This window comes from Styela clava, chromosome 2 (genome assembly GCF_964204865.1).
Source record: "Styela clava chromosome 2, kaStyClav1.hap1.2, whole genome shotgun sequence".
NCBI classification, from domain to species: Eukaryota; Metazoa; Chordata; class Ascidiacea; order Stolidobranchia; family Styelidae; genus Styela; species Styela clava.
The window spans coordinates 14,539,879-14,553,076 of NC_135251.1; the positions used below are offsets into that span (position 1 = coordinate 14,539,879).

The following is a 13,198-nucleotide window of genomic DNA, read 5'->3' on the forward strand; positions in this document are numbered from 1 at the left end:
ATGATGCAATAACGCCGTCTTCGCGTTTTGAATATTCAAGCCGGGATTACGGTATTTGATGCCTGCCGCAAACGCAGAGAGAAGAAACGCTCGTCACAGATTAATAAATTAGAAATCCGAAATACAAAAATTGACGCACCGCGCCGAAGAGGCGAAAACCGAATCCTAGGTTCTTTCAAATATATTTCCATCAAAACTATTGTCTTAATATGAGATGATAGGTGAACGAGCAATATTTTCGCTCGTTTGATATAATTGTATATTTCATGATTATATCTTATTTGAAAAAGAATGAAATAGTTAATAAATACTACTTTAGTTATTGTACGAAACGCTCATGAAAAAGTAGGTAAACAGAAGGTAATAATTATTAATTACTTGGTTTCTTCCTGGAACGAACTCTCTTACCTTACAGGGTATACAGTACACATTTCATACGGCATCTGTTACAATTAAATTAAAATCGCGCTGGTATTGCGGTATGTATTTACTGTAACTAGGTATTTGTGTTTTTGATATTGTCTCTATAGGTCGAGAATAATGAACAGACTGAATTGAATTCGTTTTAGATGTAATTTTCCAATATTTTCTCTGTATACATTCATTTGTATGTGTTTTTAATTTGCTCCTTTGGGAGTAATAAACGAATCGAATGGTATACTAGGATTAATAAGTGTACATGTGCACATTCGCATAGCCATGCTTGATCAGATTTGATCGTGGCAGCCTCAAATGTCAAAAAACGTTATCGAAGAATCAAACGTCACTGCTATCCATATTTACACAAGTACAATTCTCTTTCCCCACCCAACAGTAATAACTTATCTGGAGGTGTCTATTTGATCATCTTTCTTGGGAGAAGCTCAATTTGAGTTTATTAAAATAATACCCAAATAATATCCACTTCCAAATTCATGTATACACCGTCCATCGATACAATTTTTGCTAGATGTGGCTGTAAATATGATCTGAATGTTACCAGGTGGTAGTTTTATTGGATTATCAGCAGAAGGGAATAATGCAAACAAATAATATTTAATAGTGCGCCGTTATTTCTCATTATCTTATACCTTGCTGGACGGTTTCAGCCTAACAGGTTTGCTCGACAATTAGGTAGTAAGAGGTAGTGTTCTCTCAATCGATTAACAACTTTGTCTCGCCTGATTTTATTCCTAGCAACTTTTCCTGCTGATGCTGTATGACGTTTATTCTACCTCATGCGTAAATCGAAGTGTTTCCTTTGTGTGGAGGTGATGAATAGAACGTAATATTTTAGCGTTTTAGAAGTTAGCCTTTTGGTGCTGTTCAACGACTACAGCTAGCTAATTACTGCAGCAAATCCAAAGATGTTTCAAGCAGATTCCGCATATCGTAGGCTAGCATATAGACTTGTGTAGCAAAAGTATATCTTACAGCAATACGGTTATGAACAAGTATATTTTCTCAAGTGGTGGTATAATCAGCGAGTATTACAGGCAACGAATGTTGTTTGCAAGTTTGTTATAAAAATTAATAATACCAAATACTCTATTATTTTTGTTCAATAGCTAATCGAGTTTGTGTTGTTATCATAGAAGGCATATGGTTAATTTGTCATATATATTTGAAAATAGATATGAATAAGTAGACAGACATTTGTTGCATATTTAGGGCCGTGTTGAATTTGAAAAATGCTCGCTCGCTTAATTTTGATGAATGAAAATAGCTATGACGTAACAATGATTTGCCACTTGCATGGTGAGATATAAATTATATCGCATGAATATGAATGTAAATAGGCATAAATTTGTATATCAGTATGGAATGGCAATAAAATGGATTTTTGTAAGTGAACAAACACATGGGGACTCAAAATTACACATGGCATTCTGGAAACTGGCAATCTAGTCAATGTTTATTTCACTAGACAGTTTATACGTTGATACGAACCGGTTGCTGACATTTATTGATCATTAACAACCAGAAATTGTATTAAAATATTCTGAATGATTTTAGGAATGAGTAAGTTAAGGACAGTACATTAATGATTACAGTTCTTCAATTATTCTTTTGAACTGTCCACGGTCAATTAGACCCGAGTGAGTGCGGAATTTACTTTTACGATATCTTTATGTTTCCCCTATAAGCGTTGGCGAAATCATATTGGTTACCGAAGCAGTTATTTGTTGTTGTAGGTAGTCTTTTGTGAAACTGTCGTTTTTGGCAATGAAAGGGATTTTCTTCTATATCATTGGAATGTCTTGTTTTACTTCACTGGTTACGAAAGACTTATATCCCAAATAGTTCGTAAACGCTTCATGCCGAGAGTTTCGCCTTGCTTCTTGTTTCTAGAGTTTTAGACTATTTTAAAGTGTAATGTTCAGATACCGTTTCACAATCGCCAAATGACTAAATGTGTATGTTGAAATTTTAGATTTGTTCGGCCTGGGCTATATGATGACGACAACACCATTCAGTAGTTCACAATCAGATATGTATATAGGTAGGAAGTATTCACTACTAGGCGACAGAGTTTCAATGAATAATTCTTGTTCTCTACATTTGGTATTGATACACAGACAGTGCTAAATTTATCATTAGACAGGGTAGGCTGTCTTCTCGTGTTATTTATTTTCAAGTCGTTTTTGAATTTAAAGGCTTTTTTAAGACTATGATCGGTTCAAAAATATTTTGAATTGACATTTATTTATTTTTTTAAACGGCTTGATAATTCTTGTTGTAAATTTTTTCCGTTTACAAGATAGTTTACTTAACAAATATAGGAATTTGAATTTATTAAACAGTTTTTTACCCTAGTAATGCCTTTATTTTTTGAAAAAGATGATGAAACATCAATATATAGTTATACTAATTTATCTGAGCAACAACGAATCTAAGAATATTTAATATTTTTACTATTTTCGTATATTTTTATAGCGTAGAACCGTTTATCAAAAAATCGAATGGTAACGTTTCATTTATCAACAATTGGGACCATGCCTTCACCTCTCGCGACTATGAAATGATGTTATGACGTCGGTTATCCTTTGCCATGACGCTTTATCGCCACAATGTATTTAACTAGATAGCGATCGGAGACCGCCGATTTATCGATCTCCCGCAAAAAAAAAATAATTGATTAATTAATACCTCGCCAATTATACGACATAATTCATTCAAAATGAATATGCTTCTGGTCCGGGATATGATGAATGCCCATGAAAAATTTGGAGCAGATTTACCCTCGTGAGATATCGCGTAACATACGAAAGTGTCTAACAGACAGACTAACAAACGAGAATACTGGTTGGAGACCGAAGACTTATCGATCGAAACTGCGGTTTAGATTCATGACTCTATAGTGACACCGCACCGCGTGTCCCATCACTAATTAATTAATAACTCGCTAATTATACGACATAATTCATCCAAAATCAATAGGCTTCTGGCCCGAGATATGATGAATGCGCATGCAATTTGGAGCAGATTCAACCATGCCTTCGTGAGATATCGCGTTCATCTAACAGACAAACAAACAAACAAACAAACAGACAGACAGATATGATTGATATGTTGATCGGCTATGGAATGCAGGTTGACCAAGCCGGTCGCAGAAGAGGCTCAGTAATTTTTGGAGTATGCGTATGAATAGTTTTGTTATTATCATGTTGTTGTGTTATGAAAAGTTGTATTATTAGGTTTATTAATTGTATTTCAGGCCAATAAGTTTATTTTTATTTTTTTATTCTCTGTGCTCTGTGACATACGTTTTGTTTTTTTTTGTGCTTGCGATAATGTAATCAAAATTAAAAATTTAGGCCCATTGTGGCAGTTCCACGCTCGCGACCTGGTGGTGAGCTCCCTTGTTATTTTAGCGACGGTAAGCAGTGGGCATTGACGCGCTAACGTCACTCCCATTCACTTACTCATTCGTGGTTTCTTTACAATTCCATTATTGCATGAAAAGATCGCTTTTGGGTTATTGTTAGGTCACACCTTAAAAGTAAAGTATAACCTTGGTAAAAAAAAAGTTCATTGTGTTTGATTCGAAACTAAATAAGGGCCAAATGTGATTTGAGTTCTAATCTGTCAATTCTAGGTAACTCATGCTTGGCAAGGACAACACAAAACCTATTATCATTGATAATAATCCATGTCACGTGAGGCCATACAAAGATGCATAGCGTCACAATACAATAAAAAGGCGCCATGTGACTTCAAAATGAACGATTCACGATGTCAATTAGCAGCTAAAAAAGCATGTGCGATGTAATTTTCAATTATTTATTAGGTTATTTATAATTTAATTGAATGTGTTATTTATTAATGCTTCAATCCGATAAATTTGTCGATAATATTAGGTCTACTACGATATGAAAATGTTCGCCGACTCGGTCCATGTCCATGATTTAGTTACAATAAAATGGTTGTTTTGCGGGTCGGAACTATTTTTTAAAATGTAGAAAAAAGCATTTATGTATCATGTATAACAATTTTCATATTTGAAAGGCTTTTTGGACCCTCAATACTCCCGAAAACCCATGTTTTCAGGTCTACGGACGGACCCGCCAGCTGTTACAGCAATAAGAAATTTCATAGTGTTCATATTGTTGATAGCAAGGTTTCTTCGCTATCTCCTCGAAATAGTTATCTGAGTTCATGATTGTATCTCTTTGGGAATTGATTATGATTGGGTCAAAGTGTTTAAATCCGTATTGGTGGGGCTATTGCAAGTCAGAGTTATCTTATTCACTTGGGCGGTGAGTTTGCTTCAGTGCAGTGATTTCAAACAGGAGATAGTAAATGATGCAAAATTTCAAAATTATTTACTTAAATTACAACGGCCATGCTAAATCAATCTTGTGGTATGATCAATGTCCGCATATGAATATAGTCATTGTTTTATCCTGTTGTAAACTGTGTCGCGAAAATATTAAAATTACGATTTATTGTCAAAGTGACAGCAGAGAGGTTATCTCGTGATTATACTGTAAACGAAGAAACAACAAAAAAATCTCTTCCTGACTACATTAATATGGCGCATTCGCAATTCTTCGAATCGGAGATTTTATCGATCGATAATTTTTTTCTATTTTGTGCCTTTTACATTTAATAAACGTAATGCTCATATTAATATCATCAATTTGTATTTGCGGCCATTATTTGCGTTTTGCTGACCTACCGACGAATAGGTGTGGTTAATAGTGTCGAGGGGCCTAAGTGTAAAATCGACCGAAAAGTTGTTAAAATATGGTTATGTCATTTAAATCCCACATAACAGAAGGCTGCCGAAGAAGATTAACTCTCTCTTTAGTATATTTCAAGAAATGCAATTTTTGTCTTTGTTTATTTGGTTTAATTCCTAGAAAGTGAGGTTACATATAACTTTGTGGGTTACCCACGGCCTACCGCTGGAAAAATCTCATTTTAATCCCCGCATTGTCAACTGCGGAGATACAAGTAAGGGGTCTTATATACACAATAAGCCACGATCTACGGAACTTAGGACTAAATAACAAAACTGTTCAGGCTTTTCTGATAATTTTGTGAATGTCATCATCATCATCAGGTATAGAAGCTTTTAATTAATGATTAAAACTCCATCTAATTCATTGTTTCAGTTATATATTATATTATTTATATATGTAACTGTATTTTTTGAAATGAAAGGGAAAATTCTCTTTGTGCTTGTCGTCTGTTATTTTATTTATCTTGTAATTGGTGGAGCAATATTCATGGCCATCGAAGGACCTTACAACAAGAAACTGTGCTTGGAAGCAAACGAAAGCGTTATACTTCTGATCAATAATATCAAAAATGATAGTGCGAACGCAAGTATGGATGATTTGCGAAACCTGACTACGGTAGGTGGTATACGAAGTCTGTATAAGTAACGAAAGTTTTACCTTACTAAACGCCTTATTCAGACATTGCTATGAGTTTTACCTAAAAGTTAAACCACTTTTTCGCCTGGTGCCTTCAGATTTACCAGCAAAGTTTCAAAACTAGACATGACAACATTTTAAATACATTTCAAATGATAAATGTTCAAATATTATCCGACCTTGAAAACGTGGGGAGTAATATTTACTTTTATTTGTAGCTATATATACAACAGAAATAGAAATGTCCTGGATTCACGGCCGTCTAATCCGCCTCGGAATCTTTAGTACTGGAATTGTTTACAAATGTACTTGGTAGACAAGTTCGCGAACCACCTTTGACCTCTAGTGCCATTGATTCAGAATTTCCAAGTTGCTGAAATGCCCCAGCTCGGAGTAAATTATAAGAATGAGTTTATCTACGGAGTGTGCCATATATATATATATCACAGGCTGTATTTTGAATAAATTTTTAGCTGATCTCCGAATCTGCTTCCTACGGGTTTGAATTCAACTTCACATCACTTACTTCAACATGTACAGACAACTGGTCATTTGAAGGGTCCGTATTTTTTGCTGGAACGGTTGTTACCACAATTGGTAAGTTTGCGCCATGTACATATTCAATTAATCATATATTTGCGTTTGATAAAGCGACTCTTGACTTTGAAAGTCGTATATGAGAATCAGTAGAATGCGGTATGATAAATGACGACAAAAGAGCCTTGCTTAAAAATTCATGGATACGGTGAAGTTCGTTCGTTAACGTGGAGTTAATATTTCTTTCGTGTGGAGATCTTTGTTCATCAAAAGGTCAAACCCAACAATGCGAAAAGCGACGTTTCAAAATTTCGGGTGAAACAATTTGAGTCCAAAGAGAAAGGCAATTTTTTGATTCCATAAAACATAGATAATTTTTGAAGCAAATTAGTGCCTGAAAAGTGATACCGATGCTACCTATATTGAGCTAGTGGTCAACAATGTTTATCCGGTTTCTAAAAAAACATAATTATTGAAATATACGTCATCCTTGCGGTTTTAATTGTTTCAAAAAGCGAACAAATAGCGAAAGTGACGTCAAACAATCGCTAATGATAAATTAAAATAGATATCTATTTTTAAATCATGAATAACACTGATTACGGAACAGTACTATTGACTTTACTATTTTGGTGGCATGGGAATGTCTTAATCTACGCAGTTGTCAGTATTCTCATTCGATAATTGTTGAATAAGATGGCAATGATTTTGTCATCAGGGCGGTGAAAAAGCCTGTATGATTCGGCAATGGTAGAGGAACTTGATCAGTAAAGAGTGTATAAAAATCACTAATTGTTTACAAGCATAAATAACACTTTCTATATTTTACTGTAGTATACCAATCTAAAACATCTACATCGACGATTCCCTGCATTTCAGATATAGCGTTAAAACCCCTTCGCGGTAATATAGCTCTACAAAAATAGAAATTTTATTTAGATTATTAATATTCTTTTCTTGATTTGTATTGATTATATTATTCTGTCTATTTGAATAGTAGGAATTCGGCGTATCAGACAGATGTTAATAAGTACTGAAAGTATCCAGGAGCACTGTAAATACAGATTGTGTATATATATATGAATACCTCATCTACCTACCTAAACTTGTCTGTCATTGTGTATCCAAAAGTAAATAGTAAAGAACATTGTTCGTGGATAACGAGAGAGCATTGCTTAATTATATGAACACGAAAGTCCAATACCTAACCGCAGTACCGGCATCCTGCACGAATCACATGGACATGAGGCTGAGTTCGCAAAATCAAAACAAAGAAGACTCGTGACATAATAAAAACACTGTTTACTTTCCATTTAAAAAAAAAAAAACAGCAAAATTATATCTGATCTGATGGGAAAAAGTAAAGTAATATTCTTGTGGCTACTACTTCCAGTTTTAAATGCGTAAAATTTGAAATCGACTGGTAGGGGAAGGTTGGGACACTTTTTTTCTTTTGCATATTTTGAGCCGTTAGTTCTGCATATTCACTTAAGTTGGCGGGACTAATGTATAGAGGGGTAGATGTAGCTTTTATTCAACGACTAAGAAATTTCCTTGCGACACACATCTTACTACCAAAATGCTTTGAAAAAGGTCTGTCAAGTGTCCCACTGTACCCCACTTGTGGGGCACATTCGGACAGACCCTAGGGCACAATGGGTCTTTTTGTCAAAATTCAACGAAGTATGCCCTTAGAAATAAGCAGTTAATCAGCATAATCGTCTAAAAAACAGGGAGACTTCAAATTTGAAGATTTAATATTTTTAAAATCAATGTTCAACTGAAATAGTTCAGATATTTTGACAAAAAATTTCGAAAACAAATTTGATTTTTTCCTTCCTCGAATCTAAATCTGGAAATATTATTGATTCTCGAATGTATTCAATATTCGACCATGGTTCATAAGAAACCATAATATAATACAAAAATATAACGCATCTCTAGGTCTCTAAGCACTTATTGTATCAAACACTCTCGAATTGCGCCCTGTAGGGTATGTCCCACTGAACCCCGGTCCATTGTTCCCCATAGGAAATAAGTATTTTCAGACCATCCCGAGGCGAAATTCGGAAGGCACATCAGCTTGCCAACGTTATGAATATTTTACAGTGGAGTAAAGCTGAAAAATATTAGACGGTGGTTTGTTATGTTGGAAATTCTAAAGTGGAAAAAAGAAAAAACTGGATTGGTGAAATTTTAGTTTCAACCTCCCAAAACCTATTTCACCTCATAGCTTGCGCCGCTCTACCCGTCCGTTGTCCCTTCGCGGGGACGTTGTAACTCACGGAAGGGCAGATTGAAACATCGAACTGGGACAGGATTGCGGATATAGTATGAGTGTGAGAGCTGCTTTTCCACTGTGCTCCATGTCCCAACGTGCCCCACCTTCCCCTACATTGGTTACAGTTTTCCCCACCATGATAGTATCCCCAAATAACAACAGGACTAACAAAAAGAAAGTATAATAGCGGCTTATATCAACTGAATACTCACAGAATTCTCTCAATTACTATTGTAATTTCAGGTTATGGGAATATGTCTCCAAAATCGCCTCTTGGTCGAGCCATATGCATCATCTATGCTCTTATAGGAATTCCATTGTTTGCTTTGATGTTCGGTGGGCTCGGTGAAAAAATAGCCAATTTGGTTTTGAAGCTTGAAGAAAGGATAAATGGAAAAGTATGTATTTGTTTCTGTGCACAGCGAGCTTTCTTCCATTCTAATCAATTTTCAAATAATCATTGTATTGCCTGGTTGTTAAAGTAAGTGTTGGCTTAGAAGTGACAATAGCACAAACTTTGTTAAAATGAATTACCCATATTTAATATCCGGTTTACTAAGTATTGGCTAACTTGTAAAACATGACTATGTCTTGCAAATGGATCCATTACAGAGAACAGATACATTTAATGGTTAATTAATTATGAAGGTTAATATTTATTATAGGCATCTCGGACATGGGTGAGAAAACTTGTTCTTATTCTCATCGTCACCTTATCATTCGTCGTTTTTTGTCTTTTGATCCCGTCTGCAATTTTCCAAGCTGTCGAAGTCAATTGGAATTACGGGGATTCATTTTATTATTCGTTCATTACAATATCTACTATTGGATTTGGAGATTTTGTAGCAGGTGCTTTATAAGTTATTTAAATTATTTAAACCAAATCAAATCAAAACTCGTATTGGTGTTTTCCGATACACATGTCAATATGTTCCATGAATGAGCTTTTTGACACCAAGTAATTTCAATTTCGGGTCAATTACATACAAGACCAGACACTTACCCACATTTTACTTTATTCAGTCAAATAAAAATCCATAGCTCACATTACTCAACAATCTAAGGAAGTCATGTAAACATTCTTCAAGAATATCAATTAGTTACGTCATTTTTATGTCATCGAAAGTCTTGTCGGTGCTTGGTGCCGGGATGACCCAGTTACGACCGAGCTTCCAAATAAGTTACTAAAACCTATACCTATTTTATATGGGATTTTAGTATATTTTTTGCTTTCCATAATTCATATTTACTTTACAGGAACCGATCCCGAATCATCATATATTCTGATATATCGCATTATGGTTTATTTCTGGATATTATTTGGAATGGCTTTTATGGCAACAGTCTGGACGTTGATAACAGACTTCTACAAGAAAACCGGGGAAAGAGGTAGTTATTTAAAATTTTTCTATGGAATTGTCTAATAATTACTTCGCCAAAACTTTATCGAAAGTGAACATTATGTATAAATATATGTAGTAGGATACGGCATGTAGGATTATTACGACATAGATGACTTATGATAAAAATTGGCGGTGTGAATGACATGATGAAGTGTCATCGCATTAATTATTAACTTGTTTTTCTGACGATGGCATGGTTGTAGGTCGAACATTGCCCGCGAATGTGCTTTTTATCTTTCTTCGTGGTTTTTGAAGATTTGTGGATGGAGTTGATCTAAACTACAACCTGGCATCGTATATTAGTATTGCATCATCCCACACCGATTTTGTTCTTCTGGTAGTTATTCGACACGAAATGGACCTTTAGATCGTTTTGTTATTAGGTTGCTGTATTTTTGGGGTGGTATTTTTGTGAGAAAATCGTATTTCTCTTTAACTACTGAACCAATTGCTTTGAAATTTTCAGTGGTTAGAGCTTGTTGTTGTGGATAAAAAGCTTCTACTTTCATTTATTCCTAAACTATTCACGAAACGTAGCATTAACGTAATTTATGGATGACGTAGTCAGGCGGGGCCAGGAATGACAAATGAGCCCATTAGATGTACTTGTTGGACTCTTGTTCATTATATTGTCTTTTAATATAGGTCGTGGACGTGTTCGAAGGAGGCAAACCAATATTTCTAGACATGGGGAGGAAGTGGACGGAGAAGTAAACGAAAAAGAAGATCCACATTCGTCAGATCGGACCGAAGAAAATGGAGATAATTCGGACACACAAGATTATATTGAAATGACAAGCAAACCCGCAATTTACACTATTGGCATATCTGCTGAAACGGAATACGAAAATACGAAGCTTCCTGAAACCGCAAACGGAGGGGAAAATCTTACAGGTTCAGATTGATGCACACAACGCATGGGTGTTTTAACTGTGTAATAATGCCCACCTATCACAAGTAAATGAGAGAAATTAGATAATTTCACTGCTGATACACATATTTTTATTTTTCAAATATTTAAATAAAAAATAAGAAGCTTCCTGAAACCACAAACGAAGGGGGAAATCTTACAGGTTCAAATTGATGCACAACGCATGGGTGTTTTAACTGTGTAATAATGCCCACCTATCACAAGTAAATGAGAGAAATTAGATAATTTCACTGCTGATACACATATTTTTATTTTTTAAATATCCTTTCCTGGTCCTATAAAATGTACTTACTGATTTTTAGATGTATGTACTGTAATATGTTCCATTTACCTTTGTTATAACATTGCTATTTCTGACTTGAACCAGAAACTGAAATCGCTTTTTTCTTAGGACTAGGATTCTTTTACTTTTTATTCACATACCGAAATATTCTTGAAATAAATATGACAGAATGTTTAAAAGCTAACGATATTTCCAGAAGTTCATCATAAAATGCTAATTTTGGTGTCTCGTCGTGCTGTGTTCTCGTTTTTCGTCAAGTTTTCGTGAAACACTTTGATCAATTTTTAGTGTGGTGAAACAAGGTTTGTTGTTTATGAATCGTACATTTCACTTCATATTTATAAATTGGTTCTGGTTTAACGAAAACAATTGGAAATTAGTGTAGCCTACATATTTTATATGCAATGATATATGGAGATTTTTTACCACTTCCGTTACTCATTCTTCCGATGCTAACTTCAATTTTTTTTTTTAAATAATCTTTACATTTGCCTAGTTACCTATAATCTTCCGTAATCAGATTTCTGTAATATGCAAATGTCATTTGCTACTTAAGGCTCTGTGAGTTGCGTGCTGTTTCAAATAGCTGTTTGTTCTCGCGCGGAATTTAATCTTGTTTTTATATTAAGCATTTCATATTGATATTACAGGTATAAATAAGCGGGATATTTAGAGGTTCAATATATAGGTGTAAAACGCACCATATTTACTAACATTCGCCGGTACATGAAATTAATTGCACTTATCCAATGGTATTAAATCACATATGGGTGAGTGGTGGATTCTGGCCATTGTTGGCGAAATATCAAAGGCTTGTTCTTCTACATATTTATTATCCATTTATTTATTTGTGACGATATTAACTGGTGTGTACTGTCTGGCATTTCCGTTTCTTATTGTGTACTTTCATTTTCGATGTTTGTTTAATATGATGAGCTTTTATTCACGTAAATACCCTTGCGTGCTAATTTTTAATTCAGTAACTTATATTAGGGTAACTTAGATATTTCTTACAAGACGCTACGCCTGTTTTGCTGTTACCATTTTGTTACTGATACCTCTTATTTCTGTACTTTTTGAGTTATCCTATATGCTGTATAATTTATATTTTGTCGTTACTTTAATATCATTTTTCTCTCATTCTCGAATATTACCCTAGTACTGTGCTCAAATGGCCAGATTATTATTGGTTCGAGATAGCGCACCTTAAATGCTCCACTCTGAATGAACTTGTTTCCGCGGTTTCTATCCCGCGAAGTTAACATGTTCAATCATACAATTTTTGTGATAACATGAAATAAAATGGTTCAGAATATTCTTCTTGGATCGTTTTATTTTTCCGATCGAAAAATACAAAAAGAGTTTTGTGGTTAGTGAAATATTGACTATTGATTACTTCAAATATTGATTCAATTTGTGTCCAATTACTAAGTAACTTAGATCAGTGCCCTAGAAATTTCTTCAAATAATAGATAATTTTGTATGTTTATTGCTTGAGAAAAAGTTGATTTTTTGTGCTGTAATGATAAATTTCGTCATATGTATACTTCAATCAGGATATAAAAAAATTGTGTTCCTAATTATTGAGTGTATGAATTCATTTTAAAGTCTGTTTGTCAATTTTGAGACATAAAATACACAATGTTTTTTCATGTTAATTTTCCTTTCAAAATTCATTCTTGCTGTATTCATGATCGCGCTATACCCTTATAAATTATACATGCAGGTCCAACTTCAACACGCAAAACGCAAAAGTTGACGCTGATCTTTCTTGGCATTGAATCCGGCGCAATTCAGGGTTACTGTGTGTGTCCTTTATTATTAATATCTTTCATAAACGACATCGCATCCAGAAGTTGAAAGGTTTATCGTCAAGCGCGTTGTAACAAGTTCGCTATC

General features: G+C 34.5%; 1 protein-coding gene across 1 annotated transcript; it reads left to right on the forward strand.

The window, feature by feature from the left end:
• Nucleotides 1-5,604: 5,604 nt before the first annotated feature.
• On the forward strand, nt 5,605-12,947 carry LOC120335850 (potassium channel subfamily K member 2-like). The gene is made up of 6 exons (XM_039403462.2): nt 5,605-5,843; nt 6,338-6,461; nt 8,926-9,080; nt 9,348-9,531; nt 9,940-10,071; nt 10,731-12,947. Exons 1-6 carry the CDS (start codon nt 5,643-5,645, stop codon nt 10,988-10,990), a joined length of 1,056 nt encoding a protein of 351 aa, XP_039259396.2. The 5' UTR covers nt 5,605-5,642; the 3' UTR covers nt 10,991-12,947.
• Nucleotides 12,948-13,198: the final 251 nt, after the last annotated feature.